Source organism: Xenopus laevis, chromosome 1S (genome assembly GCF_017654675.1).
Source record: "Xenopus laevis strain J_2021 chromosome 1S, Xenopus_laevis_v10.1, whole genome shotgun sequence".
Classification (NCBI taxonomy): Eukaryota; Metazoa; Chordata; class Amphibia; order Anura; family Pipidae; genus Xenopus; species Xenopus laevis.
Window position 1 is genome coordinate 118,183,416 of NC_054372.1, and position 21,841 is coordinate 118,205,256.

Sequence of the window (21,841 nt, forward strand, 5' to 3'; positions counted from 1 at the left end):
TGACAATCATTTGATTCAATGGTATTTATTTAGAAGGCATTTGGTATTAGGGCTGGGAATTATACTTGAGTAGCATGAAGTTTTTATAGGCTGCAAAATAACTCAAATAGAATGCATAAATATTAACTCTTTCGCTGTTAACATGGTCTGATCTTTCATGCACACTGGTTGCCAAGTACTTTTTATTCTTTTTGCATTTATTAGCTTTAAAAAAAAACAAAAATTTTTTTCTGTAGGAAAACATCCACAAAATAAACACTGTTTAAAGGAAAGTTCAGTTCCTTGGGTCTAAAGAGGTGGTCTTTTGTTCTTTGTTGTTTTCTATGGGGAAAAAAATCCCCTGCTATCTGTCTATACTGTCCTCTAATGTACTTATAAAGAGTAATCCCCTAGTCCTAGAAAGTATATTTAATCCAGAGAAAAGACCTTGACTCATTGTTTACTTATTCCATTTCAGTTATATATTAATACAGTTACCAGTTTAGTCTCTGCACTCTTTAGGTCAATAATATGCCAGTTAAGGACTAAGAGACATATCTGTTCTGTATACTCAAGGCGAGACCTTACCAGGGATCTATAAAGATGCAAAATTAAATTTTTCAGTCAGTGAGTCAAATATAATTTTTATGCAAGACTAATTTAATTGCTTTAGTAGCAACTAAATTATTCTGCTTATGCTTACAAGTTTATCCTCAAAACCATCCAAATCCACAATTTAGTATCATCATCAGGGATAGAGACAGTTGCCAACTTCAAGGTCTTTACTTTTTAATTTGTTTGTTAAAGAGCCAATGACAGACCCCTGTAGTAGTCCACTATCAGCACTGGTTGAATTGAATAGGTTCCATTTATCACCACTGTAATAAAGGAGTAAACCTTTATCATTAATAATACTTGTATTAATTAAAATAAATATATTAATACAAATATACAGGATCAATGATTAAACCTTTTGATATACTGCTTGAGAGCAATAACTTACACGCACACACACGTAAAGGTAGAATTTAAAAACATTTACTTAAAGGGATACTGTCATGGGAAAAAAAATTTTTTTCAAAATGAATCAGTTAATAGTGCTGCTCCAGCAGAATTTTGCGCTGAAATCCATTTCTCAAAAGAGCAAACAGATTTTTTTATATTCAATTTTGAAATCTGGCATGGGGCTAGACATGTCAATTTCCCAGCTGCCCCAAGTCATGTGACTTGTGCTTTGATAAACTTCAATCACTCTTTACTGCAAGTTGGAGTGATATCGCCCCCTCCCTTTTCCCCCCCAGCAGCCAATCAAAAGAACAATGGGAAGGTAACCAGATAGCAGCTCCCTAACACAAAATAACAGCTGCCTGGTAGATCTAAGAACAACACTCAATTGTAAAAACCCATGTCCCACTGAGACACATTCAGTTACATTGAGAAGGAAAAACAGCTGCCTGCCAGAAAGCATTTCTCTCCTAAAGTGCAGGCACAAATCACGACATGGGGCAGCTGGAAAATTGACAAAATGTCTAGCCCCATGTCAGATTTCAAAATTGAATATAAAAAAAAAAAAAAAATCTGTTTGCTCTTTTGAGAAATGGATTTCAGTGCAGCATTCTGCTGGAGTAGCAGCACTATTAACTGATGAGTTTTGAAAAAAACATGTTTTCCGATGACAGGATCCCTTTAACGTCATATGATGGTAATTACAAGAATAGCCAGTTCTGCATCAAATCAGCACAAATCGGGGAGCCCCATAACCTGGCTCATCACCCTCAGGTTCCTGATAATCAAACGATGATCCAAATCCTGGCAACCACTCATGGGTCCGAGGTGAAGCTAGGCATGTAAAGTGAAGGTATGCTTTATAATCAACAGCTAGAGAGACCTTTAACCCCAAATGCTAAACTAGGCAATAGCGTTAGCTAGCCCAAAATGCAATTCTAAAAGATCAGCAAGAACTTTGTATCTCTTTCACCAAGACTCAGTTTGTTAATCGGAGTCTTGTCTGTCTGCTGCCTGTTTATTCATTCTTAAAGATGTTTGCTGGCCAACAATGCCTATGTTTGCTATAGAAAAACGTTCTATAGCAAACATAGGCATTGTTGGCCAGCAAACATCTTTAAGCAATATAACTACATCAGGGAAATTTCAAATAACTATCCCAAAATCTTATACTTACTCAAACTTAAGGTTTGATTCACTATAAATCAGATATTGTAAATCATTAAATCAAATATTCACCGTGCTACAACCACTATTTGTAATCTTTAGTCATTTCTCTATCCAAATACAATTATGTTCCAGGCAATGTTCCCTCTAAGGCAGTGAACCCCAAGCAGTGGCTCATGAGCAACATGTTGCTCTCAGTGGACTCAAAACAGGTGCTTATTTTTGAATTTCTGGCATGGAGGCAAGTTTTCATTTCATAAAAACCGGCTTTACTGCCAGAGTTTCCTGTAGGCTGCCAGTTCACATAGGGGCTACCAATGTCAATCACAGCCCTTTTCATGCTTGTGTTGCGCCCCAACTTTTTTTTTTACATTTGAATGAGGCTCACGGGGAAAAAAGGTTGGGGGCCTATGCTCTAAGGCAATGCTGTCCAACTTCTGTGGTACCAAGGGCCAATTTTACTGGCCTATGTGGTGTAGGGCCGTTAATATAAGTCAGTGTTGGCCACTCCACCTTTAACCCACACCCACTGTAAACCACACCCACATTACCACAAGAACTTTTTAGATCATATCCACATTAACGGTGGTAGCACACCAAAAAACCAAATGGCTGGTGCCCACTGCAGGGAAATCCCTCATCACTCATATGTGAAAAATTTAAGTCATGTTAAAACATACCCTTAAATCCATATGCCTCATCCTCCCCTGTGGATAATACAACAACCCCCCAACACATGATTTAACACCTTAGGAGCCCTTAACAACAATTTCCAAATGCTAACAAACCCCTAGCAGGCTTACATTCCACAAGCAGCACTGGGCAAGCAGAGCATGGCACACACAGTCAGCACTGGGCAAGCAGAGAATGGCACACAGGCAGCACTGGGCAAGCAGAGAATGGCACATACAGGCAGCACTGGGCAAGCAGAGAATGGCACACAAGCAGCACTGACTAAACAGAGAATGGCACACGCAAGTAGCACTGGGCAAGCAGAGAATGGCACACACAGGGTGGGAAGGCAGAACAGAGCAGGAGACAGGGAAAGCTATCATTCTAATATGTACTACATAAAGTGATACTGCTGGTGTCCATTAGCATTTTGAATAAAGTGTGAACAGGTGAACCGCTTCAGTCTGGATCTCAGGTGTGAACAGTACAGGGCTTTAGGGGTATGAACAATAGAGGTTTCACAAGTATGAACAATGCAGGAGGATCACAGTATAGACAAGTAGTGGGGGCTGGATCCTTTTTCACTTGATGAACTGAATTTTCTTTAGAAGCAGCATCATTGGTTCTTTATGGATAGGCAGGTTAGTGAGTGTGACTGCACAGGGGCGGGCCTTGCTGGCAGGACCCAGCAAGATGCTGTACTAAGGAAGGAAGGCCCTCTAGTTACGAAACTGACATGCTTGTGTTGTGGCCATTGCTCAGTGGTCTCCTAATACCGGTTTGTATTCAGTTACAAATCATAATCCATATTACTTATATAAGTATCTTTGGCCTGCAGAGAGGCAGCCAATAACTACACCTTTATAAAATAGAGTATATAAAATGTAATGCAATAGCAAGCAACCTGAGAATTTTTCATACTGTAAAACTATTTTTAATAAATATGCCCCTAATACCCAAGTCAAAATGGTACAGCTAGGTCAGGAAAGGACAAAGCAGGGCATCAATGCACAGAGAGAGACTATTAAACAGCAATTTAGCATTCCATTAAAATCATCCTGGAACCGAAACTCTTAAATCAAATTAGCTGCAATACCATTTGCGTAATACCATATGCCATAAACAAACATCAAGGGAGATTGATGGCGTATACAACAAGAGTGCTGGGGGGCTTATGTCCCTAGATCTGCCTTTCAGAATACTACTAAAACAAATTACTTAATTAGTGCATCTCCCTTTGGCTGTCTGCAGGATGGCGAGAGTTGCAGTGCAACACGTTCGAAGGCCCACAGGTTGCCCATCCTTAATAGAAAATGTTATTAAATCTGTTTAACTCAAGCTTGCCCATAGAGATTCTTGCATTCACCAACATTTAACACCATTACTCTGTACATTGTTTTATACACTAGTCCTACAGCTTTAGGGCAGGACTAGACAATGCGTTTACGACACGTCGCAATGCGAATGAACACGCTGCATTTTCATCTGACAGCCTGATCAATGAGGTTTATGCGCGATTCTCCTTCACTTCCGTTTTCACTAAACCATCCGACACATCATCTAGTCCTGCCCTAAGGAAAAATGTCCAAACTAATCATGTAGGCTAACCACTATCCATTTACACCTACTACACTCACGTCCCTGTCTAACCCACTATTTCTTACTGTTCCCCCACCCACTCGAGTCTAGATTAAAAAAAACCTCTAACCAACCCCTATTCCTTAAGAAAGTTGAATTGCATCACAAGACCTACAAGTAGCTTTAACTACTACTGATGTCAAAGTGTACGAGTCTACCATTAGAAAGAGGCTGTACAATTAGATTTACATGGGAAGACTAAAGCAAGACCAAAGTTATTTTGGACACTTGCCATCTACTTGGCAAAAGCCAAGGCAACATCTCACCAAAATAAACAGTTGCCCTCTGTAAAGCATGGTCATTTGGGGGCTGCTTTGCTGCATCAAGGCCAGGGCAGCTTATAACTACGCAAGTCATTGTACTAGAAGTTGTAAGACTATGTTATACATCTGAAGCTCAACCAAAAGTTAACCCTTTAAAAGTTCCAGTACATCCACTGAGAAATTGAAGTTTTACAATGGCAAAGTCAAAGTCCATTTCTAAATGGTCAGACAGTTATATGAATGTTATGGAATCTATTATCCAGAAATTCCTATATTTAAGAGAATTCCAGATAGATAAGCAGTCCTATTTAAACAAAATTTGTCCAAACTTTACGATTTCCTAAAACAAATACTTTCTACTAGAGGGTAACTAAGCCGGCATAAATCCATGTTGGATGGTATTCATTGTTTTGTTTCTTTTTTATTTTTGGAATGTTGATCCGAAGTATTGGCAAGAAATTTACATCCAAACTATAGAAAGACTCCTGATCTCTTATCTGTACAACTTACCCACAAAGAACCCAAATTACAGAAAGGTCATCTCGTAGTGTGAATTTAAGTAAACAGTTTGAATTTTTAAACATGAATTTTTTCGCTGTCAGGAAACCGTGCCTTGTACTTGATCCGAACATACATTTGGGCCTTATTGAAGGTAAAACATATTGGCTTTAATGTTTAACTCTAAGTGCCACAGAACGTAGAATCTACGTTCTGCAGCACATCCAGGCGGGGAGTGGAGGTGCGGATTTTAAAGCCGATTGCTCATAAGATCATAAATCCCTATGCAACAAGCGGAGTGGGGGGGAAGTGGCCCCTGGGGCGTGATCACCCAGGGGCCCCAGTAGGTGCAGCAGACATCTGCCATTACACTTACTTCCTCCAGCGACACCCCCCAGACCAACTATCAGAGCACTTCCTCCAGCCTTCTTGACACCAATCTGCAGTCTACACTACTCAGGTTAGTGTAACACTTTACACTCACATTTTTGGGGGGGTTGAGTGTTTCACACATTTGCCAAGTGTATGCACACTTTCACACACACACACACAATTGCCTTTTTTACTGCATCCTGTGTTTTTTTTGCCTGAAAAAAAAAAAAAATTGTTTTAGTGCCATTGAGAATAACGTATTCACCAACTGCACTGTGCAATACCTTTTGAATGTTATTTTGGAGATTATATTACTTTGTGATTTTGGTGATTTTGGTGAATTTAAAGTTAAACTAAATTACATTTAGTTCTGTATAGGTGGGGCTCATTGTTTGTCTGTAAAACTTATTTGGCCAAGCTAAAATATATAAACTGATTCTGATGGTTGCTTACACTAAGTGAAAAATCAAGCATTGATTTTAGTGGTTTTATTGCATTATAGCGATTATATTGCATTCTGCATTTCCTTGCTACTTGTTTTTTGCCCATGAAATTTTGTCTCAGGCATATTTAGAAAGCTCAGGTTCGCCTATGTGAACTAAAAACTCCCCCAGGAAATCCCCCTAAAGCGAGAGCACAAAATGTGCAAATAAAATAGGAAATTCTGCTGCCACTTAAAGGGTCAATTAATTTTAGTAGACTGCAGGAATGTTTCACAATAAACACCAGAGGCAAAATTTGTAAATACATAGTTCATTTTAATTCTGAAAAGATTCTCCAGTGGTTTTAATAGGGAGTAAACCCTCTGCATACCTCTATAAAAAAGGTCAGTCAAGACAGATTTACAGTTGCATTCACACATACAAAATTCTTTAAGTTTAGAAATTATTTGGCAATTTGTTATGTATAACCCGTTTGTAATTTTGTCTATTGCCATTTGCCCCAACCATTGGAAAAATAAATGAAAAACCCAAAAATGTTTACAGATACATATTTACAGTTGAAATATTTCAAAGTGCTTCAGAATTGTGATTGTGTTCTTTCTAAGGATATGTACAAACTGCCTTTACACATATGTACAGGATAACTTACTACATACAGCACAATTTCTGGAATATGGCTTTCTATGGAAAGTGCTTTGTACAGTACTTGACCTATTAAAGTATTGGTTTTAATACTGAGGGGGGAAAAAAGGTAGATGGTAAGAAGAAACAAAAAGTTTGGGAGCAAATAGTTTAGAGGTAACGATATCAAGCGCTGAACACAGTTGATGAATATTTACAAGAGGTCTCCCATGTAGGGAGTGTGTCTGTTCACATCTTCACACGACTCTTCTGTGCACATGCTCTCATGGATGGTTGTGGACAAAGACAAGTAGTTCAGCCACTGGTGTGGTTACCATCCAGAATACAACAAAATCCCTGTTGAAGCAGTGTAGTCTAAAGGAGGATGGTGAATGCCAATCAAGAATAACCAAACTCAGGACAAGTCGTCATCTGTGTTTACAACAGAGATCTGAGGGGTAAAAAACAAAAAACATAAAGTAAAATAAGTCTATGAAAAAACAAGTTAGTGGACAATGCACCCAACAATAATTGTAGAAATTCAAGGAGCAGTGTTTAAGAAACGCAAGCAATTTCACTGAATTTTCTCATGTTCTATTGAGCTGTATGCCATGAGGAATTATTATAACATGTGCTTATTTGTCACTTAAGTCAAGTCTAGTTTTGCATAAAAGCAATCTAGATACAAGGTTCACATTAATAGCACAGGGTCCACAACAGAAAAATGCCCAGTTTTTGTCTAAAACAAAATGGTCAATTAAAGGTTTGCTTAAGTTCTTGAAAACGATGTAACAAGTAGGGTAGCAGGCCTTGGGGGTCCTCGGTTCACTTTTGATTAGGCACCATCTGCAGTGTTTGTATGTGCCCCGTGCATACAAACATACAACTAAATGGGGTCCTGATAAGAGACCATAGTGCCATTATATAAAATGGTGTCTTTTGACAGGGGCATACAAAAAGTATTAAGGAAGAGCATCACCCATAATTAAAAAAAAAAAAAAAACTCCACTCCAAATCCTTTAGAGCCAATTAGCAGTGACTGTCATTATGGACAGATTACTTACTGAAAACAGACAGATGAATTACTTACTGCTGGATATGTGTGGCCTATATTCCCACTATGCCTTCCAATATCTATTGCCAAGTCCTCCTCTGTTGTTTTTAAGTACACTGGATTATCGAAGTTCATGCTTTTCATATTTTTCCGTTGCCAGTTGCGCCACATCAGGTAACCCCCAGAAGCCGCCATTGCTATTAACACTTTAAAAACAAGTGGCATATAGAAAGTCATACAATTGGAGCACACACACAAAAACAAAATAAAACACTAAGACGCATTTCAGACAATGGTACTATTAAAAATTGACAATAAACTTCCATTTAGTAAAGTCTATCTTCAACTTCTATAAGTTATCTTAATTATTTGGAAGAAAAGGGGATGGGGTGTCCATATTAACCTAATACAACACCAAGGTATATTAAAATGTTTTTTCTAAACTACCTTCGAATTAAGAAAAATGGCTTAAAGCTACAATTGTCTTCTAGTCAAGGCAACCCAGGAACAAAATTAAAGCATTGGTTTTCAGACTTGGCCCATGAAGCAAGTTAAAATGTGTAAACTTGTAACCAGAAATTGTTCCTAAAATATCTCGAAGTAGCTCACCTAAACTTTTGCTCTAATTGACCTTAAAAATGAGAGCCCAATGAGTATCTAGGACAGATATATGTGTAGAATACTCATTAAGCCATTTAGACTGGCATTCAGTTGTAAACATTTCAAGGGATAAAACCAATTAATGGTATTTAACAACTCTGTACAAGATGCCAAGCACTACATGGCATAGACACAAATTACTGAATATTTAACAATATAAACCTATATAGTCTAGGTTGCAAAAGGATTACCATGTAAAAATACTACAGAAAAAAAATCAAATATCAGTATAACACATTGTAGGCATAAATGAATCTGGCAAATTTCCTAAAGTTAAGGAAGGAATAAATGAAGACTTGCTTTAAATAGGCCAATAAAATGTTTAAAATGGAGATTTGTGCAGTTTGGAAAACCCTGCAATAGCAAAGCCAAAGTCATTTAACACAAGTACTGCTGTTGGGAAGAATAAATGTTGCCTTCTCAGAAGAATGTACTTACAAAGGGGAAGGATTGCCCATGCAGCAGAGGTCCCTTTGGCAGACTGATTTACTTCATACACAGAAGCAGTGTCATTATTACCTACAGGTGAGAACAAAATAATGAATACACCTGCAGAGTACAGACAGCACACAAGGATTATACAACATGTTAAATAGCCAAACTAAAATGAGATATCCAGGAGGCCTGTAGTAGTAACAGATGGTAACACTCACACCAACATGCTCAAATCTGTAAGTACAAATGACATTGTACAGTCTGTTTCTGCAGTTATTTAATCAACGAATATATAGGCCAGCAGCTTTCAGTTGTAGGGACTAACCAGATATACTTCTGGTAAAGTTTATAGGATTACATTCAAAGACATCTTAGTCTACAGATCTAGTATGTAAAACACCTCACTTATAAACTTTGAACATAAATGTCAGACAAGACAATAGGTTAAATCTATGCAGCTGCACATCAAAAACGTTAGTTTTTTATATGGTTTCTTTTTTCACATATACAGCCAGTGGGATAAGGCAGGGTATTGAATATACTGAAACAATGGCTAATTTGTTTTGACAATTTAGCTTGATAGCAATGGTATTTGCAACCTTGTAATGTTATAAAGCTAAAAGAACTTTATCCTGCAGAGCTGTGAAGTACACCCCATGGCAATAGTGATTATCATGCACCAAAAAATGTTTAAAAAAATAAATAAAAAAACTGAAGGTGCAGCGTTACCATTGCGAAATTTTCACTAGCGCCCAAAAACGAGACACCAGCGGTGTTTCGTGCATTTTTCGCCGTTCACAAATTTCACTGAAAATTCGCAAATTTTTCAGCGAAGCAAAACAAATCTGCTCATCACGGATTACTATATAGAAGCACAATTGGTACCCAATACATATGCATGCCTCTATAGCTCAGGTGGGTAACAATTCTGCAGCATCAGCTATAAGTCACTCTCCCCAAGTGCATTATTATGGTGCCCTGTTGTAAAATGTCTGGATATTATGGACCCTTTCTTAACTTATTCTTTAGAGATCTGGGATAAGTATAACTACCCAGCAAAACTTCTCATGAACTCTCCCAATTGAGTTGCAATGCGCAAGTGACCAAAGATTCTGGTCCCAGATTTAGAATAACATTCTCAGTTACACAAATTAACCTAAAGAAAGACCCTCAAAATGCTTTGCTTAATACAAAAATATCCAAAATTAACAATACTAGAACCCTGATAACTTTATCTTTCTGACAGCCAAAATTACAATTGCAAAATTCTGGGGAAAAAACATTTATTCCTCTCTCTCATTTCAAAGACAAAATAACCGAGTAATGACTAATGAAAAATCTACCAGCATACTTGGGACAGCTACAAGAAATTTAGGAAAATCAGAGCCCCCTGGCATCCCACAACCTTTTAATCTCCGCTAAAGGGACCTCGTCAGATTGAACTCTATGTTCAGCCTCACGCTGCTACTACTCGTGAACGGTTAATCTAATCCTGTTTGTTAAACTTTTCTCCTCCTTTGGCCTCACACCTTGGTCAGAAATGGGCCACTCTTTCCTCCTTCTCTCTCTTTTTCTATGGACACTAGATACATATAAAGCTACTGTTAATATTCACTGTCCTTTCTGTATATGTTTAAAAAGCAAATAAAAATTATTGAAAATACAGAGTAAGCAATCTCTTGCAAGTTTACAATTTATCTTTCAGGCTGAGGAACAAGCAACATTTGAACTCTGAATGGTTTATGAGATGTTCCCATTTCCCAAGTATATTTCAGCAACAAACAGAACATGGTGCAGATAGGAAACATATGGAGACAAACCGTGGTGTATAGATCAGCTCTAAACAAATGGTAGTAGCAGAGAATTAGAATTGCTGCTTTTGGAAAGCATTTTAAGCAAGAGGATATTAAGTAAATGGTTTTAATATAAGCAGACTTTTATATGAACAGGACATGTACCACTATGTTACAAAAAATCTACATAAATATTTTACATTGGGCATGTTTTATTGTGCAGTCCTTGAGCAGTTATCGTAAAACCTGCCCAAAGGGGCCAGTTCTGCTTACCATGTCAAAAATAACTCTATGAATGTTTATATTAAGCACTTACCACTTGGAAGTGGTTTATTAGGCATTATTCCTGTAGGTTTGACAGGGTGGTCCATAGTAGCTTTACTACCTTGAAACAGATAAAAATAAGTAAGTTTGCATTACAGGAATGGCATTTTTCTTAGTGCACAGATATGCCTGTCAGCGGCCACCAAACCCAGGCCAATTTTGTGGTACTGGGGGTTCAGTGCTGATCAGGCTTTTTCTAAATGGCAATCCAATCTATGAGACTGCTAGACAGCCATCCAGTCACAGGGAGGGTACTTTGTGAAACAGCTCCATTTACTAAAATGGTTATCATACAAACACAAAAATTATGTTTGATCTTATGCAGGTGCATGTGTGCTGTATGAGACAATGATACATTTAATGAACACATGGGAAACACTGAATACATTAGGAAGCAAATGTGAAAAAAAAACAGGACACCAGCCATTCCATTCAGGCCTCGTCATATTACAGTCTCTTATTCAAATGAATGCATGGTTGATAGGGTAATTTGTACCCTAGCAACCAGATGGCTGATATTGCAAACTGGAGAGCTGCTGAATAAAAATCTAAAAACCTATAGCTCAAAAACCAAATGAAAACCAACTGCAAGTTGTCTCAGAATATCCCTCTCTACATCATACTAAAAGTGAATCTAAATGGTAAACACCATTAAGGCAGCATTGGATTAACGTCTTCCAAGTTACATGGTCTTTCCATACTTCAAAATAGCATTTTGAATAGTGGTACATATTAAGACCGTAAATAAGCCCCATCATATCAGAAGAAGTTAAGATGAACCAGCCAGCCGATATTCACACAGCAGAAAAAGTGTCTGAAACATCCAAAAGAATTTCCAGTAAGTGTAAAGACTATAGATATTGAAGAATTGCAGAAGGTTCCAGTCGATTTTGTAAAAAGATGTTTGCAAAGAACAACATTGCGCAATAAAGGTTTGATGCTACTATCTGATGCTTAGCATACAATAATGCATAATAGTACAAACATTCCATTCACCATACCTGCTCTGCAGCTCCTTCCTTCATGTACTTCAAAGCCATCAGGACAAGCACAAGTATACTTGGGTGAACGATCACTTATCTGCGGAGCCGGTAAACACAGATATTTACAGCCGCCATTTTCTATCTGTTCATTGCACCAGTTTATACCTGTTGATAATTTAAAAGTATTTTCAGGTGTAAATGAGCCAAATCAAATTAGCTCTGCTAATGGCATGAATAAATAATCTTTGATTCACATATCGGAGCGCTGCTGGAATTATTGCTTTTCAGGTGTAAATGAGTTAATTTCAAAGGCTGGAATTCTAGGAAGCTACTCATGTACCACAGCCTTTAAGTGTGTTTCCAATGCACAATTCTAATTGGTGGTAAAGCTACAATGTATGAATGAGACAATGAGACAAAGATTCAAATAAATTAACTAAATACACACTGGAGATTATTAGAGCAGGGGAAGAAAAAAAAAAAAAAAAAAAAAAGGAGTACTATACGAGTCTCACATTTAATTACCTCAGATGAAGGGAAGAAAACGTGGAGCTTTGTCATATGTTTACTAACCCATGAAATAAACAACTGCATTTGTCTACTGGGGCCCCTTTATAGCTACAATTCACAGGCAAGGGTGAAAGCAAACAAGAATGTGCCAATATAGGCACTCACATAGGCAGATTTTCATTAAGGCTTGAGGAGGATACATATGGCATCCCCCTGTTGCTATTTCCCTGCTGAAAAGTTGCTATACAAAAAAAATAAAAAAAGATTGATCTCACCCACACTTGGAAGACTAGAATCATCTCCTTTTAGGCAGTTCTTGCTCACCGCAACCTTTCCCAGTGGGTTCCATCGCTCGGCATTTGCAACTTTCACCTGAAGGTGGCCACCTGCTTCCTCCTTTGCACTATGGCGTGTACTTTATTTTTAGTGTAGGTTCCACCATGGAGTGCATAAACACTCAAATACAGCTATACAAATTCAAAACTATACTTAGGTTTATTTATGCTACGTGTTTCACTCAATTTTGAGCTACCTCAAGCACTTTCTACATAAAAATGAAACCAGAAAAAAAAAAAAAAATTAACGTTTCCTTTGCATCTTAACCGATATTTAAAATGTTTCATATCCATTCATTGGTTAATTAGGGAGGTTGTTTTAAACTACTTACACCACAAGTAACCCCATCAGCACCTCACATTCTCTAAGGGGTTAAATCAATTCCTTCATTCAACCCATAAGGATAAATGGTCTTGCCACTGAAAAATAAATTGCCGCTCCCACTTCAACCTGGTGTTCCATGGTGGAACACGCACTAAAAATAACCACCATAGTGCAAAGGAGGCCGTTACCTGCAGGTAAAATTTGCAAATGTGAAGCGGTGGAACCCATTGGGAAAGGTTGTGGTGAACAAGAACTGCCTGAAAGAAGGAGAGGATTCTAGACTTCCAAGTGTGGGTGAGATCAATCTTTTTTGTATAGCAATTTTTCAGCATGGATATAGCAACAGGAGGATATGCCCTATGTAGGTTGCTGGTGGACAGTAACAACGGTTGGAAGTGTGGATGCATATAAAAAGATTCATATCCCACAAAGCTTATATAAAAATTGACTGGTATAAAGGAATCCTACTCTGGGTCAGGCTCATCACTAATTGGGGTAATACAGGACCTAAAGAAATGTAACGTGATTTTATTCTACACTGTATAAAATTACAAACTATACCTGCAGTGGGTTTTCATTCTAACAGCATCCACTTATGAGAATTAAATCTTATGACTGTATAAAGGTTTTAAAATATGATTGACAGTTTTGTTATAAATTCCTCCTTGATTGATATTAATTTGAAAACTTTTTAAACATATGTATTAGCTATATATTGTTTTAATTAGTGAGGTATATTAAGGTAGGCTGGCCAATTTTTTTATTATATGTATGAGAGCAGAAATTCTTGTTACCAATAAAATTGTTTAAATGCCATGCATTGGAGCAGCACTATTGACTGGTGAGTTTTGAAAACATATTTTGAAAATACTGTCATGGGAAAACCATTTTTCCCATGACAGTATCCCTTTAAGTATGTGTTCCATGATTTTTTTTTTTTTTTTTTAAAGACTTGGAATCAAATCCACATGCTAAATATGGCAGGAGTATTGTAGCATAGCACTTTCAACCTTACCTGTGATACAGGTACAGCTGCACTAATAATTATAGATCGGTTATGTAATTCAGTTGGGCAATGATTGGGAACAGTCAATTTAAAAGGAAATGCAGGGACTATACCAGTCAGCCTATGAATAAGTGCCCCAACAGGAAAGAAAATATGTTAAGCCTTTTCGGTCATGTCCAAATATATATGTATATGGACCTAATCAATTGTGCTTTAGCAGGCTATACTATGTCTTGGGGTAGGCTGTAGTATACACACCAGTTAACCTACCTAGGGGTTGGATGAGTTCATGGTAGACTATTATATCTTGGGCATCATTTAAATTATTGACTAAAGTTTCAAGCTCTTGCCCAGAAAATTTGTTGGCCCCATAGATTGCTTCATTCTCACCATCAATCCAGTAGACACGATCCTAATAAATAGAAGGAATCTGTATTAGAAGATAAATCGATCCACAAAATAAGTGAAAATGGCATGTTCACATCAACATAATTCAGTTGTATTTAACGTTAAACTTATAAATGTAACCTTTGCTATAACTTGCAATTGCAATGCCTGGGTACATATTAGCTTTCACCACATCATGCATAGTATGGTGTAAAAATAAAAAGAGGAAGCCTAATGGATTAGCAGTTGAAGAGTAGACTAAAGGACATTCATATTGTTGCTATTTTCTTGTGACATTGTACTTCCAATGATAAATCAGGTACAAACCTGCTCCCCCCCCCCATTAGAAACATTAAAGGGGCACTTCAGTCAATATAAAACATGAACTACCCTTTAATACATATGTAAATTCAAATTGAAGTTGTGTAGCCTAGGGTCTACAGTAATACTTGGCATTACCAAGAATTGCTAGTCTATTTTTTTCTCTGATCTGCAGGCTATTACAATGGTTGACCGACTTTCAATTCAAGCTTCCTTGGAGATACAACGCTGGCAGCCACACCAGCAGTACTACACTGTATACCAACTATACCCCCAAAGCAAATTAGTTTATATATCGTTTTGACCAAGCACCTGGAAAGGGGATCATGTAACGGAGTGCTGGTATCACCTATATTGATCGATATATATGCCCCAATGCTGCCCCCCTCCTGCTCCGCTCTTAACTTCCAGCGTCGGAGCAGGTGGAGGATGGGCCGCATCGCTAGTGCAGTGAGCGATATTGTGCTCGCTGCACTAGAAGAGCCGAATTTCGGTTTTATAATACGGAAATTAGTATCTTAAAGTTACCAGAGGCGGCTTTTTGCCACCCTTGGTAACTGGCTGCTCCGTGCCGCCAAGATTCTCACCTTGCCTTGTGGCCGGAGTGGCCCTGATTGTGACTTAACATGGAGTGTTTTTTTTTTGTTTTTATTTTTTTAAATTTTAATTTTCTATTTATTTTTCTATTACCCAATGGTACATACTACTAAAGTATATAATGTAAATGGTTTATTCACATGAAGCAGGGTTTTACTTATAAACTGTTTATAAAAATATATTGCATTAGAGACCTACATTGTTCAGGGGGGTAAAGTTTTCCTTTAAGGCCATACAAGTTTTTTCCCCATCACATAGGGTACCTGAATGCTGGATAGAATGAAAGTCTAATCAGAGTGGAACATCCAAAATGTGTTTATACCTCAAATATAGTAAGTGCAAGAGGATGAGCAAGGAATTCATGAGATTTCAGAATGACTCTGCGATCCTGACCATTGAGGTCCACACTAGAGAGTGTATGCAGTTTGGAATCAACCCAATATAAACGGCTTTTTACCACATCTACATAGAGTAAAAAAAAAAGGCAGTTATGATTGCAAGTTAACAGATTACATTAGCAGCAGCCAACTAGAGAAAGTTTATTGTACCAATTGCAATGCCACTAGGTCTTTGCACATCTGCTGTTATCAACTGTTGTCTGTCTATTCCATTCATTCCAGCTTTTTCAATTTTGGCAGGCTCTCCACAGTCAGACCAGTAAATAAACCTGAGTGGGGATAACAAGAAAAAACACTGCATTACCATATTTTATTGATGGACATTACATTGCTTAAGGATGGACCCAAGAAAGATCTGTTTTTTTTAAATTACATTTTTTTATGAAAAAGGTTTAGAAAATGTAATGTTTGTACAATTGTATTGTTGGGAAGACCCCCTCCCCCACAAAAAAAAAAGTCCTTAAAGGGTGGGAAATGTAATGTTGTCATGTGTTGCACTACAACAATACCAATCCATCTTTACAACTATCCAAACAAAACCTGAAAATTGTAACATAGCATTAGGTCAGAAAACATGACTATGCAAGAGGTTTTCTGCATTACCCTGATTTTGTGAAGACGTTAATACTGCAGTTTCACATTTACTTGTATAGATTCTAATTGTTAAATGAAAAGAAAAAGAAAAAAACGTACCCAGATATTGGATCAACCGCAATGGAGGTTAGATCTTGCAGCTCTGAACTGAACAAGGTTTTCCTTTTGGAGCCATCAAAATTAGACACAGAAATGGTCTTTAAAATAGTATCTATCCAATATATATTTTTGTAGATCCAGTCAATTGCAATTGCTGATGGACTGTGCACATCTTCCACAACCTTGACATGGGAGCCTACTTTTTCCCGGGTGTCAAATGGGGCACTTGAAGGGGGAAAAAAAAAAAAAAAAAAAGCACATTAACAGCCACAGGCAAGGTAACTAAGGGGAATAAAGCAGAAAGGGTACATTTTAGAACTGCAGAGGTTGACTGGAGAAGGGGTCAGCCACCACTCCATACTATATGTGTCTAGATATAGCAAATGCACAGTGACAGCAATGAAAATACAAATTGTAAGACTGACTATTACTTTAAGCTCTTAGCAAATACAAAAATTCTTTTAAGCCACATTCCCACAGTTCCCCATTTCCAGACAGATCTAAATTGTGGAGCAAAGATATGATCTTGGGAACTAGAATTTAGATCACTTGAAAATGCATAAAGTGGAAAGTAGCAAATAATCACAAACCGAAAAATGGCTTTCTGGATAGTGTCTGCCCAGAATAAGCTTTGTTCTTTTATATCAGCGTCCAGTGCTACTGTATTCCTCAACTGCTCCACCAGCTGGATGTATTCTTTCCTTTCAAGTCCAACCTTCCGGATATCCCTGCGGTTGGTGAAGATCAGACATGGCTCCCTTCCTGCACAAAGTTTGTTAAAATTAAAAAAAATAAATAAAACCCCACTGCATTGTCAGTCCTTTATCTTTTGCCATTTGTCTTCTCGAACACAAGACTCACTAAACTAGTTTATATAAACCAACTACCCGGCAAGTTTTCCGGTAACACAGCTTTAGATCCCCTAATGTTCCCAACATATGCTTGAATTTCGATTCCCTAGGATTTCTGACAGAACAAGATGGAATGTTTTCAGCACCTTCATATTTCAGTTAAAGAATTGCTTCTCATACAGTATTTGATTTAGGACTGTTATCTTGCGCTATTCTGCTTCTCCATTGCCCCTTACCAACAGCCTGTTGCTAAAGTCATGTAAACAGTTTCTGAATGCCATTGCACCCATTGTTTACTCAATAGCATTTAAAGTTACTTACCTACTGCCTTGCATACACCAGTGGATGGATCCATCTGATATCCTTTACTGCATTCACATTTGTAGCCTCCTTTCAGGTTCACACAGATCTGGCTGCAGATTTCTGGATTTTGGCATTCGTCAATATCTATTGAAAGAGACAAGATTAATTATAATGAAATTCCTCTTTATGAATCATCTGAATTGGTCTGAGAAATTTCTTACCTCCACATGTTTTCCGGTCAATTAGCTTAAAGCCAGCAGTGCATTCACATTCATAGCCAATAGGCAGGTCATGGCATATATGAGAACAGCCACCATTATTCTCCAGACATTCATCAACCTCTGTAAGAACAGGAGACCCAGTTATAGAATGCAAAAATTGTATTTTATATAGTCTAGCGAGCAGTGTTTTTAAGGCACCTTGGTTTCAAGGCTTAACCTTTTGATCAGTTCCCCCTCCCAGGTTCAGTTGCCAATATCATAAAACATGGTCAATCATCCAGCTTCAGAACTATCCAAGGCAGCCAATATCTACTCCTAAGCTTATCTTAGGGGCCTTCAGGGAAGTTTTTTATGCCTAGGCGGCCGGGGAGGGGGGGGGAGCAGTCCCACAAATTGGGGAATCACTAGCCTGTAGGAATTTGGTTTAAAAAAATATTTCAGGTGTAAGGCACCCAAAGTAATGTCTTACGACACCGCTAAACCCCAATATGTATGCAGCAAGTGGGGTTTTATCATTAGCTACCCACCATAAAAGAATACCCCATTGCTGTATAGTACAAACATGTAACAGTTTGAAAAATTAAAGACCAACTATGCTATATATTTTCTTATCATTCGGAGGGTTAATTACAACAGATAAGATTTCATACCTTGCATTTAATGCAGGCAATGTAAGTCTAGATTATGTATTAGATGTTGCAGTTCCATTTTTGCATACACTGTTTATGCCAATTTACAATTCTGTTTTTGTATTGCAGTCAAAAGGAATCCCAAAACTCACAGCCGGCTTCAACTAAAAGGATCCCTTAATTTAAGTACAGGTCCCCCTATTCTAGTAAACACCGTTCGCATTCCTGTATTACTGTGAATAACAGCATTACATAAAAGTTGTCAAACTGCATTTGCCTAGAGACCTAGCAAACAATTTAGTCAAAAAAAATCCCTGTATTCATACTGACTTGAATATAAGTCTGACACTACCTAAACAGCCAAACACGAAGATGCACCAAAGCCATTTATATTAGACTGTATCCCTTTAAACTAAAGAAAGTGGTGAGATTCTATTGAATCTAGTCTCATTGCTCTTAAGTTGAATGTCAGGGAGACGCACAGTCAAGCATTCATTATCTGCAAGTAACAGTAATTGCATATACTGTTACCTGCATCCTTATTGGTCAACCAGCATGGTTCTAAGCTGTCCATAAAAGCCGGTCATGCTCCAATGGCTTATTGGGAGTTAAAGGAACAGTAACACCAAAAAAAATGAAAGTACTTTAAAGAAATGAACATAAAATGTATTTTTGTGTTGCACTGGTAAAACTGGTGTGTTTACTTCAGAAACTCTACAAACATTTATATAAACAAGCTGCTGTGTAGTCTTGGGGGCAGCCCATTGGGGTACAGTGAAAAAAGGAGAAAAGGCACAGGATACTCCGCAGAGATAAGCTCTGTAGTTCAAGAACAGGATATATATTTAGTATTCAGAACTTATCTGCTATCTGTGTATCCTGTTCTTGAATGGCTGCCCCCATGGCTACACAGCAGCTGGTTTATATAAACTATAGTTGTGTTTCTGAATCAAACACCAGTTTTACCATTGCAGCACAACAGTACATTACATCATCATTTACTTATTCAAAAATTAAGTTAGTAGCCCATGAGATTGTGGAATATCTACAGTAGAATAAACACCAACTCAATTGTTACTTTGGCAGGGAAAAGTAGCAAGACTGCGTTACCAGAATCTTACATTCAACGTTAACGGAAAGTCATTTATAGCAACAGCAGTTTAAGACTATAGATGCAGGTGTCCTCCAAGGAGCAACCATTTTACCCCAAGGCTTTCCAGCAACCATAACTTTGCATTACACAATCCCACATGCTTAAACAGACACCTCTAGACAATGGTTTTATTATTTATCATTATGCAAATTAAGGTGCCTGATGATATTGAGTTTTGGTCTTCAAAGGCAGGGAAGCAGCCCTCGTTTGGCCAGAGAAAATACATTTAGGCAGGGAAGCAGCCCTCGTTTGGCCAGAGAAAATACATTTGAGCAAAGAATATGCCCATAGGTCTAGGACATAGGAGTATCACCACTGATCAGACTTAAATTGTAAACAGGGCATCTAGTAATCAAAATGCCCCGTGTGCCGCTGGCCCTTTGGTAAACTTGTACCCTCGTGGCTGTACAAGTTGAATTTATATAAACCTCAGTTTTATAAGTAGCGCTTGTTAGCTGCAAATTACATTTAAAAGCATTACAAACCCCACACACTTCATTATGTGATAACAGGACCATTAAATAAGAACGCAAAACTGAAGTTATTTATAAATGCGCTAGTATTAAAACAAATATGTAAAGCTTTAAGACAGGTTTGGGCTTACCACAATCCTTTACTGGCTCATCACTCCAGTCCTTGCAGTCTTTATGCTTGTTGCAAACCTTGTTACTTTCGATGCACTCTCCAGATTTGCACTTGAATTTACCAGGTCCTGAGCACTGAATGACTGAAGACGGTCAGTATAGGGGAAATGAGGGATAACCATGAGAAAGAAGCTTATCAATTTTTCTGAACAGACATAACACCGCAAATAAATCCACTATTATGTGCCCACCATTTTTACAGCGTATTTCATCAGTGCCATCAAGGCAGTCTCTCACACCATCGCATTGTCTACTGCCATGAATACAATTTCCATCCTCACATTTAAATTGGTCTGGTTGGCAAGTGCGAGATGCTGCAACAAGAATAAAGTAGCAGTAGGTGTCCGTTAATTAACTATAAAACAACATATTTCTTGGCTGTACTAGAACTAGTGCTAGACTTATGCATAGCACACATTAAAGAAGGGACTAAGTCATATAAACAAATCCTGGTGGGTGCTTAATGCTTTTTCTTATAGTCGGGAACATAAACTGTACAAGTGTTTCCTTGATCCATTTTGTTACTGCAAACTCAAACCATGCTGTATTCTGTGCTGCAAAAAAAGGAGTTCAGCTCAGGAATAAAAAATATGCAATACAAGCAAGAAAAAAAAAAATTGAACTGAACTTTTCTAAATGCAGGTCTCAGTCACTGCTACGTCTGTAAATTGCCCTTAGAAGACTTGACAAAGAGAATCTTGACTGCTGCAGTTTCAGTTGAACTACACTTACAAAAGCCATTTTATGTTATCCTTAGCATACTGAAGCGTGGTTCACTCTTACAACATTTAGCATGTGACCTGGATACATATAATCAGCTGTAGCTGCCATATTACTTGATGCACCCTCAGACTGTTCTAAAGTCAACCCCAAAATTTTCCTAATAAAACATAATTCTAAGCAACTTTACATTTTTATTTTAAAAATGTCAATTTTTTTTAAAGTAATTTAAGAACGAGACAATATTGAAAGCAGCATTGCTTAACTCCTGGTTTTTTTTTTTCTAAATGTTGCAAAAGTCTTATATACCCAGCAAATATGGATCTGTTAAATCAGCTGCCATGTCTTACATTGCTTTAAGAGTCTGCACCACCAGGGCAGAGAATAGAAAGGGACAACCACTGCTTTTAATAGCAATACATATACAAATAACTTAACCACAGAACATTTGTAATAAATGTATATTGAAAAGTTAGCAATATACGTTTATTAGGCAAAATATTTTTTGTGGTTGACATTTTCAATAACGTTTACTTACGAGCCCCCAGTATCAGCACTACAATCCTCTAAGGGAAGTTTTATCTTTGAGAAGATCACTTGTAGCATGATTTTTTTGAGGTACCTTTTGTTTGTGTCTACCTATCCTAAAATGTTACTATTTAGCTACAAGGGACAGTGAAACCTAGAAACAAAAAATTTGCCATGAGCCCAGCTTTATTATTTTTACAACTATTTTTTACTGCTATTCATCACATATTTCAGTCATTTTATATGGCATTAATCCCATTGTCTACATCATACCAAGTGTCGATTTTAAGGCAAACATTCCCTTTAAGTGTAG

General features: G+C 37.6%; 1 protein-coding gene across 3 annotated transcripts in view; it reads right to left on the bottom strand.

The window, feature by feature from the left end:
- Positions 1-6,331: 6,331 nt before the first annotated feature.
- The window catches only part of vldlr.S (very low density lipoprotein receptor S homeolog), a 42,643-nt gene continuing 27,133 nt past the window's right edge, over positions 6,332-21,841 (bottom strand). Inside the window, 14 exon segments of one of the 3 annotated variants that reach the window (NM_001090699.1) lie at positions 6,335-7,109; positions 7,749-7,918; positions 8,811-8,891; positions 10,917-10,985; positions 11,926-12,072; positions 14,354-14,495; positions 15,711-15,850; positions 15,937-16,055; positions 16,480-16,704; positions 17,070-17,241; positions 17,652-17,777; positions 17,855-17,974; positions 20,241-20,363; positions 20,472-20,594. In NM_001090699.1, coding sequence (NP_001084168.1) covers positions 7,074-7,109; positions 7,749-7,918; positions 8,811-8,891; positions 10,917-10,985; positions 11,926-12,072; positions 14,354-14,495; positions 15,711-15,850; positions 15,937-16,055; positions 16,480-16,704; positions 17,070-17,241; positions 17,652-17,777; positions 17,855-17,974; positions 20,241-20,363; positions 20,472-20,594 — 1,793 coding nt within the window. In that variant the 3' untranslated portion in view covers positions 6,335-7,073. 3 annotated transcript variants of the gene reach the window in all.